This window comes from Onychostoma macrolepis, chromosome 24 (assembly GCF_012432095.1).
Source record: "Onychostoma macrolepis isolate SWU-2019 chromosome 24, ASM1243209v1, whole genome shotgun sequence".
NCBI lineage: Eukaryota > Metazoa > Chordata > Actinopteri > Cypriniformes > Cyprinidae > Onychostoma > Onychostoma macrolepis.
Genome location: NC_081178.1, coordinates 7390220 through 7403784, shown reverse-complemented (window position 1 = coordinate 7403784; position 13565 = coordinate 7390220). Strand labels below are relative to the sequence as shown.

At 36.8% G+C, this 13565-nt stretch overlaps 2 protein-coding genes across 7 annotated transcripts in view; one reads left to right on the top strand and one right to left on the bottom strand.

The window, feature by feature from the left end:
- Positions 1–310: 310 nt before the first annotated feature.
- frrs1b (ferric-chelate reductase 1b) lies at positions 311–8163 on the top strand. 3 transcript variants are annotated; one of them, XM_058765286.1, is made up of 16 exons: positions 311–440; positions 1163–1358; positions 1463–1614; positions 1819–1913; positions 1988–2081; positions 2186–2368; positions 2699–2797; positions 3232–3382; positions 3466–3579; positions 4397–4512; positions 4588–4674; positions 5298–5395; positions 6004–6062; positions 6367–6510; positions 6800–6900; positions 6989–8163. In XM_058765286.1, exons 1-16 carry the CDS (start codon positions 435–437, stop codon positions 7079–7081), a joined length of 1788 nt encoding a protein of 595 aa, XP_058621269.1. In that variant the 5' UTR covers positions 311–434; the 3' UTR covers positions 7082–8163. The 3 variants fall into 3 exon arrangements, with proteins under 3 accessions (XP_058621269.1, XP_058621268.1, XP_058621267.1); XM_058765285.1 differs by having other exon boundaries at positions 351–440; positions 1143–1358; XM_058765284.1 differs by lacking the exon at positions 311–440 and having other exon boundaries at positions 451–1358.
- A 400-nt stretch (positions 8164–8563) lies between these two features.
- Positions 8564–13565, bottom strand: part of palmdb (palmdelphin b) — a 43319-nt gene continuing 38317 nt past the window's right edge. For all 4 annotated transcript variants that reach the window (XM_058765279.1, XM_058765278.1, XM_058765281.1 and 1 more), the window contains 3 exons: positions 9727–11788; positions 9508–9596; positions 8564–9337 (listed from right to left, as the gene is read on the bottom strand). In XM_058765279.1, coding sequence (XP_058621262.1) covers positions 9254–9337; positions 9508–9596; positions 9727–11788 — 2235 coding nt within the window. In that variant the 3' untranslated portion in view covers positions 8564–9253. The remainder of the gene's footprint in view (positions 9338–9507; positions 9597–9726; positions 11789–13565) is intronic.

The window sequence follows — 13565 nt, the reverse complement described above, 5'->3', positions numbered from 1 at the left end:
TAAATTTTGGCTCAGAAGAATAATAATAAGTTTATATAGTAGATCAGTAAGTTGGCTTTTTCAAGCCAACTTAATAAAAAATAAATAAAAAAATCAATAATGATAATAAACGCCCCAAACTTCTACTTCCGTTCCTCAAATGCTTTTGGACTAGGGGCGTTTATTATTATTACTTTTCACTCTTACTATGCATATATTTGGTAATGAAAGCTGAATTTCTAGTGGAGCTAGTTAGGTTGTATCCAGTTAGTATCATTTGTCATTCGTTTTAGCCCCACCCACACGTCTGTGGGAAAATCTTTGCGCAAGGCATTCAACCAATCACACGCCGCTCTGCAAAGAGACCGCCCGTATCGTACCGCGTGCCATGCAACTCAAGTACAACTGTGTGTTTTGGTTTTCTGTAACGTGCGATGGTAATTTATTTTAGATGAATGGAGGTAAGCATATGTATTATTTTATACTTCCGTCAGCAGTTTACTGTGCTTGTCTGTCTGTTTGGTCTGCTTATTTTTTTTTTACACATGCGCAGACGTCTTCACAACTAGGAAGTAGCTGCTGCTACAGTATCAGTGTAAGGGTGAAAGTCGCTGCTATTTGTGTACAGTTGATGCTTGTTTTTTATGGAGGAGGTCAAATTTCCCCCACTTTGCTTCCATTAACACTTTTATTCTTATCTATCTGTATCAGTTTATGTCTAACACAAGAGACAGAAACATGACCTTGACCCATATATCTCACTTTACATACCAATCATCAGAACTTCAACTTGAATTTGTGGCATCATTATTTTTGCATTAATTTTTATATAGATCAGATCAGTAACTTTGAGTGTAGAAACTCGTCAGTCTTCTAGTACTGTGCTGGAGTCAGTAACAGTTGCAGCCCCCTCCTTATCTTTATTTGCAGGTTTCACAGAAAAAGATAATTGGACAACAAGCATTTAAAAAAATAGTAACACACAGTTGACTGTATGTATTTTCATCAATGAATTATTGACATGAAGTTAAGTTCTATATATTCTGCTGCTAACTCAATGAAGCACCATGGTAGTACTATGGTTTTTATGGAGATGTACCATGTTACTACCACCTGTTTCAGCAACATATTGATTGCTTTTCAAATTACCAATACTTTTGCAGTTAATATTGATTCATTACAGGTTCTCATAAAAATGTGGATTGTATTGCTGCTGCTCTCAGTATGTTCAGAGACAGTCATTTGCTACAGTAATGGAAAAGTTGAAGTGGCTTGTGGGGACATGACACCCCAACATGGCCATGATCCCAGCACCAAACATCCACCATTTAAAATCATAGCAGACAAATCCCAATTCAGCCCTGGAGAAGAAATCAAAGGTAGGAATACTGTAGCAATATTTTGATACTTGTTATATGTTAAGGCTTTTAAAATATTGCAAATATATATTGAATACTGGATCATCTGTTGTTCATATTTACAGTGACATTATCAATGGCGTCTTTAGAGGGCAAACATTACTTCAAAGGATTCCTCATAGAAGCAAGAAATGCTGGGAATCTCACTGAAAATGTTGGATCATTTAAGTTAATCAATCCTAACACATCTCAGCTTCTTACGTGCGATAGTAAAGAGGTCAGTGATTGTAGCATCCTTTTATTGAGCACAAAATATTTACTACAACACTGAATGAATGACTCACTCATTAAGAATATACTCATTGAGTATATATTTCTAGGATTTGTTATTAACTCAATTAAATTGAATATTTCAAAATAAAATAGGAAATGGTATGAAAACCCTTTTTCATCAGATAAACACAATTTTCAATATGCACAGGGCTCTGCTGTGAGTCATACCGATGAATCCCATAAGACTGAGGTCCAGGTGATCTGGGTTGCACCATCTGACTCTCCGTCCAGTGTGCAGTTTCTGTAAGTATTCAAATGCTGTTTTTACCCACCTTGTTAGTTGTGAAACTTGATGTACTTTTTTTCTTTGCTTTCAGGGTAACTGTTGCCCAAGGCTATAAAGAATACTGGGTGAAGAGTCCAGGTCCCGTGGTGTCCCAAACTACAACTTCCTCAATACTGTCACATTCGGTGAGTCAAACAATGCTCGAGTTACTGGAGTGGCAGTTTACACTGTCATGATTGGAATATCTAAATAATACTAATAAATATTAATATTCTCATCTCCTCTTCAGTTCACGTCTGAGGGCTGTGGAAGCAGGAAGTCCTGTCTGAGAGATCCAGAGGGCTGTGACCCACAAAATGACACGGCGTGTCACTTCCTGTCCTTTAGGGCATTGACAAATAGCGTGATGTTTGAGCTCAGTGGACCTGCAGAGGGTTACGTGTCCTTTGCCTTATCACAGGACAAATGGATGGTAAAATACACAGATGCTTATAATAATTTCTTATTTCACAACTTATTGTATAACATATATTATTATGACCTTTTGTAACATGACAAGCACTATGTTCTTTTATGAATATAATAGAATACAATTAACCGAAATACAATAAAATATATATTTTTTTAAATTAGTACTAAAATAACAAACTTTATACTTCTTAATTATGTTATAGACTTTTTTTCAAGAATAAACAAAAATAAAAATGACAAACACACAACAAAATATTATTATTATTATGCCTTTGAATGACATAATGGTATGTCTTGGCATAAATAATCGCAAATGTGTTGTGCATTTCAGGGGAAAGATGATGTCTACTTGTGTATTAGAGACACAGACAGAGTTGAAATCAAGGCTGCATATGTTTCTGGAAGGACTCACCCAGAACACTCTTCACAGGTATAATTGCATTGATTGAACAGTGAAAATGTCTAACAAACAGCACAGTGGTTTAAAGTTAAATAACTCAACCTAATGTCATTCGAAATCCACATGACTTAGTAACACAAAAGATGTTTAGCAGAATGTGCATGCTGTTCTTTTTCAAACAGTGAAAATAATTATTGACAAGCAACATTTTTGATTAATAACGAAATAAATAAATGTACTGCTGCTTCTCACACAAAGCTATGGCTTTAGAACACTTGGAAAATAAGCTGTATTGCTTTTCTATCAATTTTTAAGATTAGACTGGTACCCTTTTACTTTTGCACTTTTTTTTGGTTCAGTTGAAGAAAGAAAGAATGGTTTTGGAATCTAAAACAGTTCATACAAAACCCAAGGCATTATTAATATAAATTTACTTTGAATTCTGTGCTGATATTAATTTCTAGAACATTCTGAAAGACACAGCATGGAGGCTGTCAGATGGAGTGGTTCAGTGTAGCTTCCACAGAGACATAATCCTCCCACCTGAGAATCTGAATAGGTTCAATCTGGACCAGATGTACTACCTCTTTATGGCTCATGGTCGAGCTGAAGATGGTGAGATATTGCTTTTTTGATTCTTTGTTGTTGTTTGTTTTCATTGGAAGTAGTATCAAAAGACTCACTCTCTCTTTCTCCAGGGCAAACCCATCGACATGACCGCCAGCCTCTGATTTCAACCTATCAGACAGCCATAACGGGATCTCCTGAGGATCTAACTGGTTCTCGATCGCCCCTGCTCATGAAATATCATGGTGAGGCCAAATAATAAAACTCTTTATACTGAATGTGATTTATAATATGCTATTCGGTGAAATCCTCTAAATTTACATTGACATTTATACTGAAGAATACTGTGGGGTTGGACATTTTTGGGCCTGAGTTGTTATTTTTAACCAAAACTATAAGGAGTCATTTATTTGGATCGTTACAAGAATCTATAAGAATTGTTAATTGAAACACAGCTGAAATAAAATTAAGAATAAATATTTTATGAAAAAATTTAATTACTCAAATGAAACTTAGAAAAAAACTTACATGAAAAATAGAAATGTTGACTTGGCAACTAACTGAAATTAAAATAAGTTTATGTTGAGGATGTTGAAAATTACTAAACTAAAACTGAAATAAAAATGAACACTAAAAAAAAAAAAAAAATTACAAAATCACATAACAGAAATTAAACTAAAATTAAAATCAAAACTGAAAATATAAAAATAAAAGCTAAAACGTTAAGTAATAGTAATGATAATTATTTAATGATAGTAGATCAATAACACTAAAATAACACTGTTTTGAGTGCATGTTACAAAATAGTTCCATTTAAAAAATGTTATAAAATAAATGAAAATATAAAATTAAAAGCTAATTCAAAATAGTTGTTTTGGATTATAATAGTATAATACTAAAATAAAACTGGTTTGGGATCTTGGCAGGAAACATCATCCTAGCAAACACCCTTTTAATCACATAGTAACACCCATGTGGCAACATTTACTAAAATCTAAAGGTTTATAGATAACATTTGGTTTCCGTAGACTGTTCTGAGACTCAGTCTGTTTGTATCTATAGGGGCTTTCATGCTGATCGCCTGGACATCGACAGTCAGTGCTGGTGTCATCATGGCACGATACTTCAAACCCGATTGGCCCGAAAGGAATATCTTTGGGCAGAAGGTCTGGTTTCAGGTAGGAGCTTGTTTGATACAATGAGGATTTCATTAGTTTTCAAATGTGAATCATCAAGGCTTTTTGTTTCCACAGTTACATCGAATGCTAATGGCCCTCACAGTTCTGCTCACCTTGGTCGGCTTTGTTTTGCCTTTTATGTACAGAGGAGGCTGGAGCAAGGTAACACACACACACACACATATAAATGTCTGCCTGTGAGTAATACTCATGCTTTAACAGTGTGTCATATTTTCACCCCCTTCATCACACACCTCTGACTGTTCAACAGCACTGCCAATGTGTCAGACCCACATGCTGTCTGCTCAGAATAAAAAAGCGAGCGAATGAATATCCCATGGTCATGAGAAGCGACCCATCATGTGGCATCTTTTTGGCCCGTTTCTGAAAAGCATACCCACTTTTCTTTAGGGATTAATCAAGCACTGTGTTGATCGAGTGTCTTATTAAGTCTGCAAGTGCTGGTTTATTTCAGCCTCAAGCCGACACGTGTATCCATCCGTAAGGCTGAGCATGAGGGACACATTTGTGACTCAACAGGGGCATCTGTGACATCCCTCTTGCCAAGTATCTGTCAGAGCTTCTGTCACTTTCTGTGTATGACCAGCAGAGGGCCCCCTGTTCCACGCCAAACCCACCCCCACACAAAATAATATCCATCAGCCTTTGAAAAGTTTCCTGTCGTTACTCATTGCTTCATGAAGTTTGTTGAATCAAAGTTTGCTTCATGACAATATTAGCTTCATGTTTACAGTGGATTCTATTCTGTATTGTATTATCCACAGCGGGCAGGCATACACCCCTATTTGGGCTGTGCTGTTATGGTACTTGCTGTCGTCCAACCTGTCATGGCACTTTTCAGACCTGCACCAGACGCCTCAAGGTAAATCTTGGTGACAGTACAGCACAATACAGCCAGAAAAGAAATGCCCAGAATGAACTACTAGTATACAATGCACTATTTACTGTGTACTGCATATTATTCTCTAATATATTTTTCAGTATATATTTAGTATATTATGTATCAAATATGTTTTTGCCATAGTTTAATCTAGATTGTCACAATACATTGCTATGTTGCCATATTGTTGTCAAATTGGATAAAATGTCTCAATCTGGTTTAATTGTGTGCCGCACATTCACTGGCAAATGTAGTGATCATCTGGGTTTTCTATATATAGTGTGTGAGAAATAGTATGAGAATTATGATATACTGAACATACACAAATGTTGAACACACAGTATGCATACTGCAAAAATAGTATGAGTTGTATGATAGTATGAGATTTGAACATGTACAAATCCTCTGATACAGTACATACTGCAAAACATTTGTAGGACAGTATGCAATTCCAGTATACAGACAGAGCGTCTGAATTTGTTGTGTGTTGTCTATACTATTTTAGAAAACTGCTGTGTAGATCATTGTTATATTAATATTAATTCTTAAGTCATGTTTTTAAATGTCTTTTCTGTATAACCTGCTCCCAGGAGATATATCTTCAACTGGATGCATTTTGGAACAGGAACAGCCGCTCAAGTCGTGGCTGGTAAGAAACAATGCTGTGAATAGTCTCGAATGGGTAATTATGTGGCTCAGATCCATATTAACAACAATGCTGACTGCAGAAATCAGCTTTGTACATTCAATAAAATTGAGTTTTGTCTGAATAAAATTGTGTGGTTTTTTGGTAGCTGATTGCATATCATATATAATATTTTATAGTTTACTCTTATGGAGGCTAGTCCTGTTTTTTATGTCTATTTTTAATATTAGTTCAGGGGGACCTGAAGTATTAGCAGTATGTGTTATTAAACACTGTCATAACCAAGCTGTGTGTTTTCATGATTTAGTTGTCACCATCTTCCTCGGGATCCATCAGCAAGCTCTGCTCCTGCCTGCTCCGTGGTCCACAGGGGTCCTGGCAGCCACTGTGGTGTGGTTTGTGCTGGCAGATTTGGTTCTGGAAGTCCATCGAAGGGGATTTTTACCTATAGGTCAGTAACCTGCCCTCATATGTTTGCGTTCTGTATTCCTTTCAGAGCAGTTATTTTTTATACGTGTAGTGTTTCTTTGCGCCTATGCAGGAAATAATTTGTTCTGTATGAATCCATTCAATTGTAAAAGGTTTTATACTGCAGTAGTAATTGAAATGTTGGGTTGAATGCAAAATCAGTTTGAAATGCCACAAACTTTCAGAGAAAAACAATATGTTTTTATACTAGGAAAATAGACAGGTTATTCGTTGATGCTTTATTCTTATTCTTATTTGTGTGCGTTTTTCAGGTAAATATTTTAAAAATGTCAAAATCTACACTGAACATATTAATTCTGATGACACAGAGGAGATTGTGTTTGTTTCTGATGAGAATGAGACTTCTGGTGTGGTGAGTTGAGTTTATGTTTACTTCCTCATAAAAAACATGCATTTCATTGATGATATATCCTGATATGTTGCTTTTTTTCTTCTTCCAGGAATCTTGTTTTAAAAACATAGTTCTGGCTATTTATCTTTGTGGAAATCTGGGATTTCTAACTGTTCTCCTTTGGACCATCAGTGCAGTATGACACACTTTCAGCAGTCGTTTACACATTAAGTCTTTGGGACTTTCACTAATTGTGCCTATTTTAAAACATACCAAAGAAAATATAGAGTATGATTTAATTATGACAGGCAACTTGTCAATTTACAGTGATTATTAGAATGAAGAATTTGTCTGATTTGAAATAAAATTTCTTTTCTGCTGAGGTATAAATCAATTTAGTATATTTTAGCACTTTTTTGTAATTTATTTTTTATTATATGTACAATATGGCTTAACTATAAAATTATTTGTTGTAAAGAACAACTTCTGCCTGTTATTTAAATGTCTCTTCCTGGTCTGCTTTTTTAAGTCTTTTTTAAACCGGAAGAACATATGTGACCCTGAACGACAAAACCAGTCTTAAGTGTCAATTTTTGTGTCAAGCTGAATAAATAAGCTTTCCATTGATGTATGGTTTTTTAGGATCAGACAATATTTGGCCGAGATACAACTATTTGAAAATCTGGAATCTGAGGGTGCAAAAAAATCTAAATATTGAGAAAATCGCCTTTAAAGTTGTCCAAATGAAGTTCTTAGCAATGCATATTACTAATCAAAAATTAAGTTTTGATACATTTACGGTAAGAAATTGACAAAATATCTTCATGGAACATGATCTTTACTTAATATCCTAATGATTTTTGGCATAAAAGAAAAATGGATAATTTTGACCCATACAATGTATTTTTGGCTATTGCTACAAATATACCCCAGCGACTTAAGACTGGTTTTGTGGTCCAGGGTCACATATTTCCTTTGTGTGATATTGGGTGGCCGCATTAAATTAACAGTTTTCAGATCAAGTAATTATGCTGGACTGGTCTTGACACGGTGTATGTTTTTTTCTAAATATAAAATCATGTTTTAATTTATTCTTGATTCTAGTGCCTAATATTGATTTGTGCATTTAAAGGCCGTTGCTGTCGCCTGAAATGTAAATATTATTAGCGATGTGTCCGTTCTGTACAGACTGAATGTAGTTTGGATGAAGTGGACCATTTATTTGAGGTTTTTACTCTGTAACAGATCAAAGATTATTTTTAAATAAACTTCATAAAAATTAAACGATTACTAGCTTTATCTTTTAGAATATGTGTATAAATTATGTATTAATATGTGTCTATGTTATTTTAGTCCTTTAGGTTCACGTGTACCTGTGCTGCTGGCTGTCTATTTTAAAAGATGTTTTGGTGATTTAATTCATGAAGATTGAATATTATGCCATTTATCTGTGTGTGCGGTAATGTAATTTCTGTGTGAGAAGAAGTTTTGTTTTGTTCTGTGAGGTGTTATGTTAATACAAAGACAATATGGTGTGGTTGCTCGTCAACATAATTAACTGTTTTAGTATAAATAGACAATTGCCTTTAATTGACATTTATTTTTGAATTCGTGTTTTGAACACAATTGTTCAAACGGTATGCAAAGCAAGTATTTTCTTGAGACTGACATGGATTCAAAGGTTAGCAAGCAATACTGTTTTATAAGCATGGCGGTTTGACATAAATATGCACATTATCTGTAGACAACAAAGCAACAGGTCATTTTTAAATAATAGATTATTTTCTAAGATTAATATTAATAACTTAATAGATTCACGGTTTTCATACTGAGTGTAACTGAAGTATTGAAATGTAATCTGGATGCAGAATATTATATATTAGAGCAATCAAATTCAGATTAATTATTTTAAAAAACAATGTCCCTTCGACAAAAGATACCAAATTGAACTCTTTTCAGTGATATTTAACAAAATACATCCATTTTGTATACATTTTCACTTAAATTGTATCCTAAACCCCTGTAATACTGCTTCGTATTTTCATATAATTTAGGGATATACAAACATTGCCTTACAAGAAAATACAATATGAATATACAATACATATTCTCCTCAACTTTGTAGACAAAACACTAAAAATATGGTTTATAAGTCTCTCCAGATACCTCATTAAAGAGGAATCACAAATATGCATGAAACGGTACATTCAAATAACATTTAGGCATCTCGGCATATGCAGATTTTTTCTGGATCATTAACAAAGTCACACAAGCAGCAGTAGCAGGTGTATATGCTGTCACAATAAACAGACGAGTTTGAGCATTGAAAATTCGCTTACGTAAAACAGCTGCAAATTGACGTCAGTGTCCATTTCTACTCATTGTTCGCAAACTCCCCTGCCTCCCAGCGCAGAGCCATGGCACTTTTACGTCGGCCTCCAGTGTAGGGTTCAGGAAACTAGTGAGAGAACAATAAAAGTGATTTAATTTCTATTTTTTTCTTTGAAAAAAATTCTACGACCTTTGGGCAACCTAATATATTTAAGTTATAGATCATTTTAATTCCATGTAGCCGATATGACATCCAACTTTTGCTTTGACACTGCGTGTATATTTACATATACTCACTCGATGATCACATGACAAAGCTGAACGATCCATTCTGCATGTTTTCATTGGAGATGAAGGAGATGATTTACATTTAATTGGCACGTCATCTGAAATGAAATTGACAACCAAGAATGAACAGATCTTTTCTGACAATGACATGCATGTGTTTGCCGTCTCACTGATGTAGTCATTACTTCAGATCAACGGAATGAAAAATTCTCTCTTGGCATGAAGTACCTGTAAACAATGAGCTGTCCAAACGGTTTGGAGACATCAGGAAGTGATCCTTCGAGTAAACACTGGCTCTTTGACGCCTGAGTTCCTCCTCTCGCTGCTTCACCATCTTAATCTCCTCATCAACTAGAGATATCGAACTCCTGGACCGCAGCTTGAAAAATGGGTTGTTGAGGAACATCTTCTCTTGGGATTCCTCAGAGGCAGAATTCAAGTTGAACTCAGATGCACTTCGAATGATGAGGTTCGATGTCTCCAAAATGATGACATTAGGGGTATCTTCAGGTCTCCAGTCAGCAGATTTGGAGGACACCATCTTTCCATGCCTTGGACTTGGAGGGAAAGGCTCTGGCTCGAGAATGATAATGTTGTTGGCGGCCATGTCTTGTATCTGTGCGCTCTTGGTTGGTGAGGAGGTAATGATGAAAGAAGGCGTCTTGTTACTGAGAGATATACTTCCATCATCATCTTCCTGCTCTTCTAACATCTTCCTTTTCTCATCGACTTCTTGGCATAGTTTTCCAGGGTTCAAGTTGGTAGATCTTGCCCTTATCTGTACACAGTCACTGGAGTATGATTTTGACATTCCCCTCTCACGCCTCAGGTTCTCCTCACGCTCCAAGGTTAGGCGAATCTCCTTCTCAATTGGGGTCTCTGGGTCATCAAACGGTGATCTGTAACTAGAGTCGTCCAGACCTGAATCCTCAGAGCAAGGGCTGAACTGGGTGTGTGCGTAATCCTCTACAAGCGACAAGCTCTCAAGATCCCTCTTCGGCCTTTCGATGTTGCGGACAGGTGTATACATGAAACTGTGACTACCTTGGCAGGTGCCAGATCGAGTTGTTGGTGTGCTTGCTTGGTGTGTCAAGTTTTTAGTTTGCTCTTCGATCTCTAGCCACTGTTGGCGAGCAACTTTGAAATCCACATGTTCCGTGCTGACGTTCTCACTTTTCATTTCCTGAATCACACAATAATCTTTCGGCACCTTTTTGCTGGAATCGGATTTGACGGAATCAAATGAATTGCTCTTGTGGGTTGCTGAGCCTCGTCCAAGCTCCTCGTCGTCTTCAGAAATCTTGGACAACCCGTGGAAGAGTGTGGAAGGATTGTAAGATATCTCTTGCTGTTGGTCAACTGGCTCATTTTCCGGTTGTTCTAGTACTTCTCCCACCGGAGTCTCCAGCTCTTCAGTTTCCTTTGAAATGTCCTCAGTATTCTGAACTGTAGGTTTTTGAATAAAGAGTTCTTGTGCACTCAGCTCAAGACTGTCAAGGTAGGAATCATCATCTTCCTTATTTATGGAGGAAGAGAAGATGTTCCTCCATTTATCATCGGTTTCGCTGTCTGATGAAGCAGCAGCTATTTCGACCCGAAGACACTCTTCTAGCTCGTCTGGGTCATGGCAAGACTCTGTGGAGACGTCTGACAGAACTTCCTCTCGGATGTAGTGCTCAAGGATGGTTTCTTCTGGATCTTCACATCCAAAACTTTCTAAGATGGCTTCCTGTGAGTCTATACCCAATTGGTCTAACATATCTCCATCGTCAACCTCATCTGGTTGGGGTGCTATGTTCTCCATTGGTTCCTGTCTTACTGAATCTTGCCTCTTATGCGTAACATCATTTTCATACACGCTCTCAGCACTTGACGGAGTGTCGGATATTGAAGAGGTAATTGATTCATTGCGATAAAGTTCTTCTTGAGTATCCTCCAAGACAAGCGCCTCTTTCGCACTGCAAACATCTTCCAGATCATCAGCCTTGGTCTCTGTAGGAGGTAAGCCTGCTAAAATGTCATCCATAACTTTTGTACTAATGGACTCTAAAATGTCAGCATCATAACAGACTTGTTCATCTTTGTTTCCTGTGTCCTTGCTCTCAGGTAACTCAGTCTCCAGGACTTCCATTTCACAGTCAATTATGTTTGCCGTGCCGGAGTTTTCACTTGTCTCCATGGTTACAGGCTCAGACAGGGACTTCAGCTCTGTATGCTCTGGATTCTCAGGATGAGAACAACCTGCAATCTCTTCCAGTCTATCCACCTCTTCAGGCTCAGTTGTAGCTCCCTTCAAGAGAAAAAGACAACAAAGAAATTCAAAAGCAGCAAGAGAAATCTCATTTCCCTAATCACCAAAACATTCAAAGCATATCAAAGCTAATTTGCACCCACTCATGTTAAGTAGTTCTTACGTAATGCAAAATTTCCCAGAAAGTTTTTCAGGGCTTATTTCAGGGCTAGGTTTTCAGTCTTAAGGGGTTACCTGAGCTATAGCTGATGTGGTTTAAAGTAATATTCCTTGCAAGGGGTTTTGAGTTTAAAACCTGCTTGATGGATAACTTTTACAAATAAATTAAAACCACTAAATATTTAGAAATGGTGGCACAATTGATTGCATTTTATGTTGAGTAATTTTCTGTTCTTTAATGGTTCCATTAACAATTTGAGGAACAAATGCAATTCTGTTGTTAATTTTAAATAAGAATGCACAAAAAGTGTGCCACATTGTCATATGAACAACAATGTTAGGTCTCACAAGCCTTACAGTAGGCCTACAACACGTATCAATTGGTTAATTGAGTCGAAATAACGAAATGAACGAATTGCGGAAATATGTGAGCTTGATCCTGCTCCAACTGATTCATAAGTTTTTCTTTATCAATAAAAAAGAGATAGGTATAAACGGAGGTCAGAGCCAGCTCCAAATGGGCGGGTCAGCTCCAAATGGGTTGGGCCTTGTTAATATGCCCTACACCAAACCCAACCCTAAACCTACCCTCCCACTTGGAGCTGTCCCAACGTATTTGTGGCATAAGTCCCTCCCAGTTGGAGGTCTCCGGGCTGCAATGATATATAGGCCCTACTTGATAAAAAAACGAACTAAGAGTCACTTCCTGAGGGATCGGATCGGGCTTCACTAGTCAATTCACTGGTTTTGATTCACCAAAAGAATCATTGTTATAGAATCATTATTTTAGCATTATCTTTTGCATTCAGGCTTCATATGTCGAGCTTTTTGTGATTCACTAAAAAGAACATGTTCATGAGGGTCATTTGCTCGAGAACTTTTATGATTCGCACTGAAAAATAATGGGCATCTTTGGCTCAATATCTAAAGTCGGCATGAAATCAAAATGGACTTTATTTACTTTACTATCGCACATTGCTAGTCTTGATGTTAACAATTAATTCGTGCAAGTTAATCCGCTGAAAAAAATTGTTTGTCTTAATCAAAATCTGAACATTTACTTCCGCTCTGGAATGGCGTTCCTTTTTTAATGAGTCAGTTTGAAGGCTTGGGCAGAACATCCTTAAACACACCCCTCCGACCGTTAGGTTTCTGAGGAGCGCTAAAATAAAACCCTGCCCTCTATTCAATATTCCGTTTCTGCTGGAAATACGTCACTACACTGAAATAAAGTCGGCAGCAACTTCCGGTTCACCCGGACTTTAAGGACGCACTTACAAAAAACTGGGCTGAAAGCAATACTATCCACCCTATCTACCCTAAATAGTATCGAAAACTACTAATATCACATAGAATTTAGGATGGATAGTATGCACATTGGGACGCAGGCTTTGAATGAGACACTTTTAGTAGGCCTAAAGTTACCTTCCTCCGCCCGCATCAACGGAAGATACGCGATTCATACGCCATGACCGTTAACAAAACTGAACATTATGAAAATAATTCGGTCTCTTTTTTATTCAGACGGAACCTGTTCTGAATTAGAACAGATGCAGAATAGCAGTTGTAACAGTCTATTTGATAAAAAAACAACAACAACAAAAAAACGGTAAGGAGTATTCTGAGTGAAATAATAGATCCTTTTTTTTCCATTAAA

What these genes read in the sequence shown, in the direction of transcription:
- frrs1b (XM_058765284.1), top strand. Translation starts at nt 1,001, where the DNA reads ATGAAGTTAAGTTCTATATATTCTGCTGCTAACTCAATGAAGCACCAT. An exon ending in ACCCAGAACACTCTTCACAG is followed by an intron (nt 2,798 to 3,231) that starts GTATAATTGCAT and finishes ATTAATTTCTAG; the next exon opens with AACATTCTGAAAGACACAGC. An exon ending in AAGGGGATTTTTACCTATAG is followed by an intron (nt 6,511 to 6,799) that starts GTCAGTAACCTG and finishes TGCGTTTTTCAG; the next exon opens with GTAAATATTTTAAAAATGTC.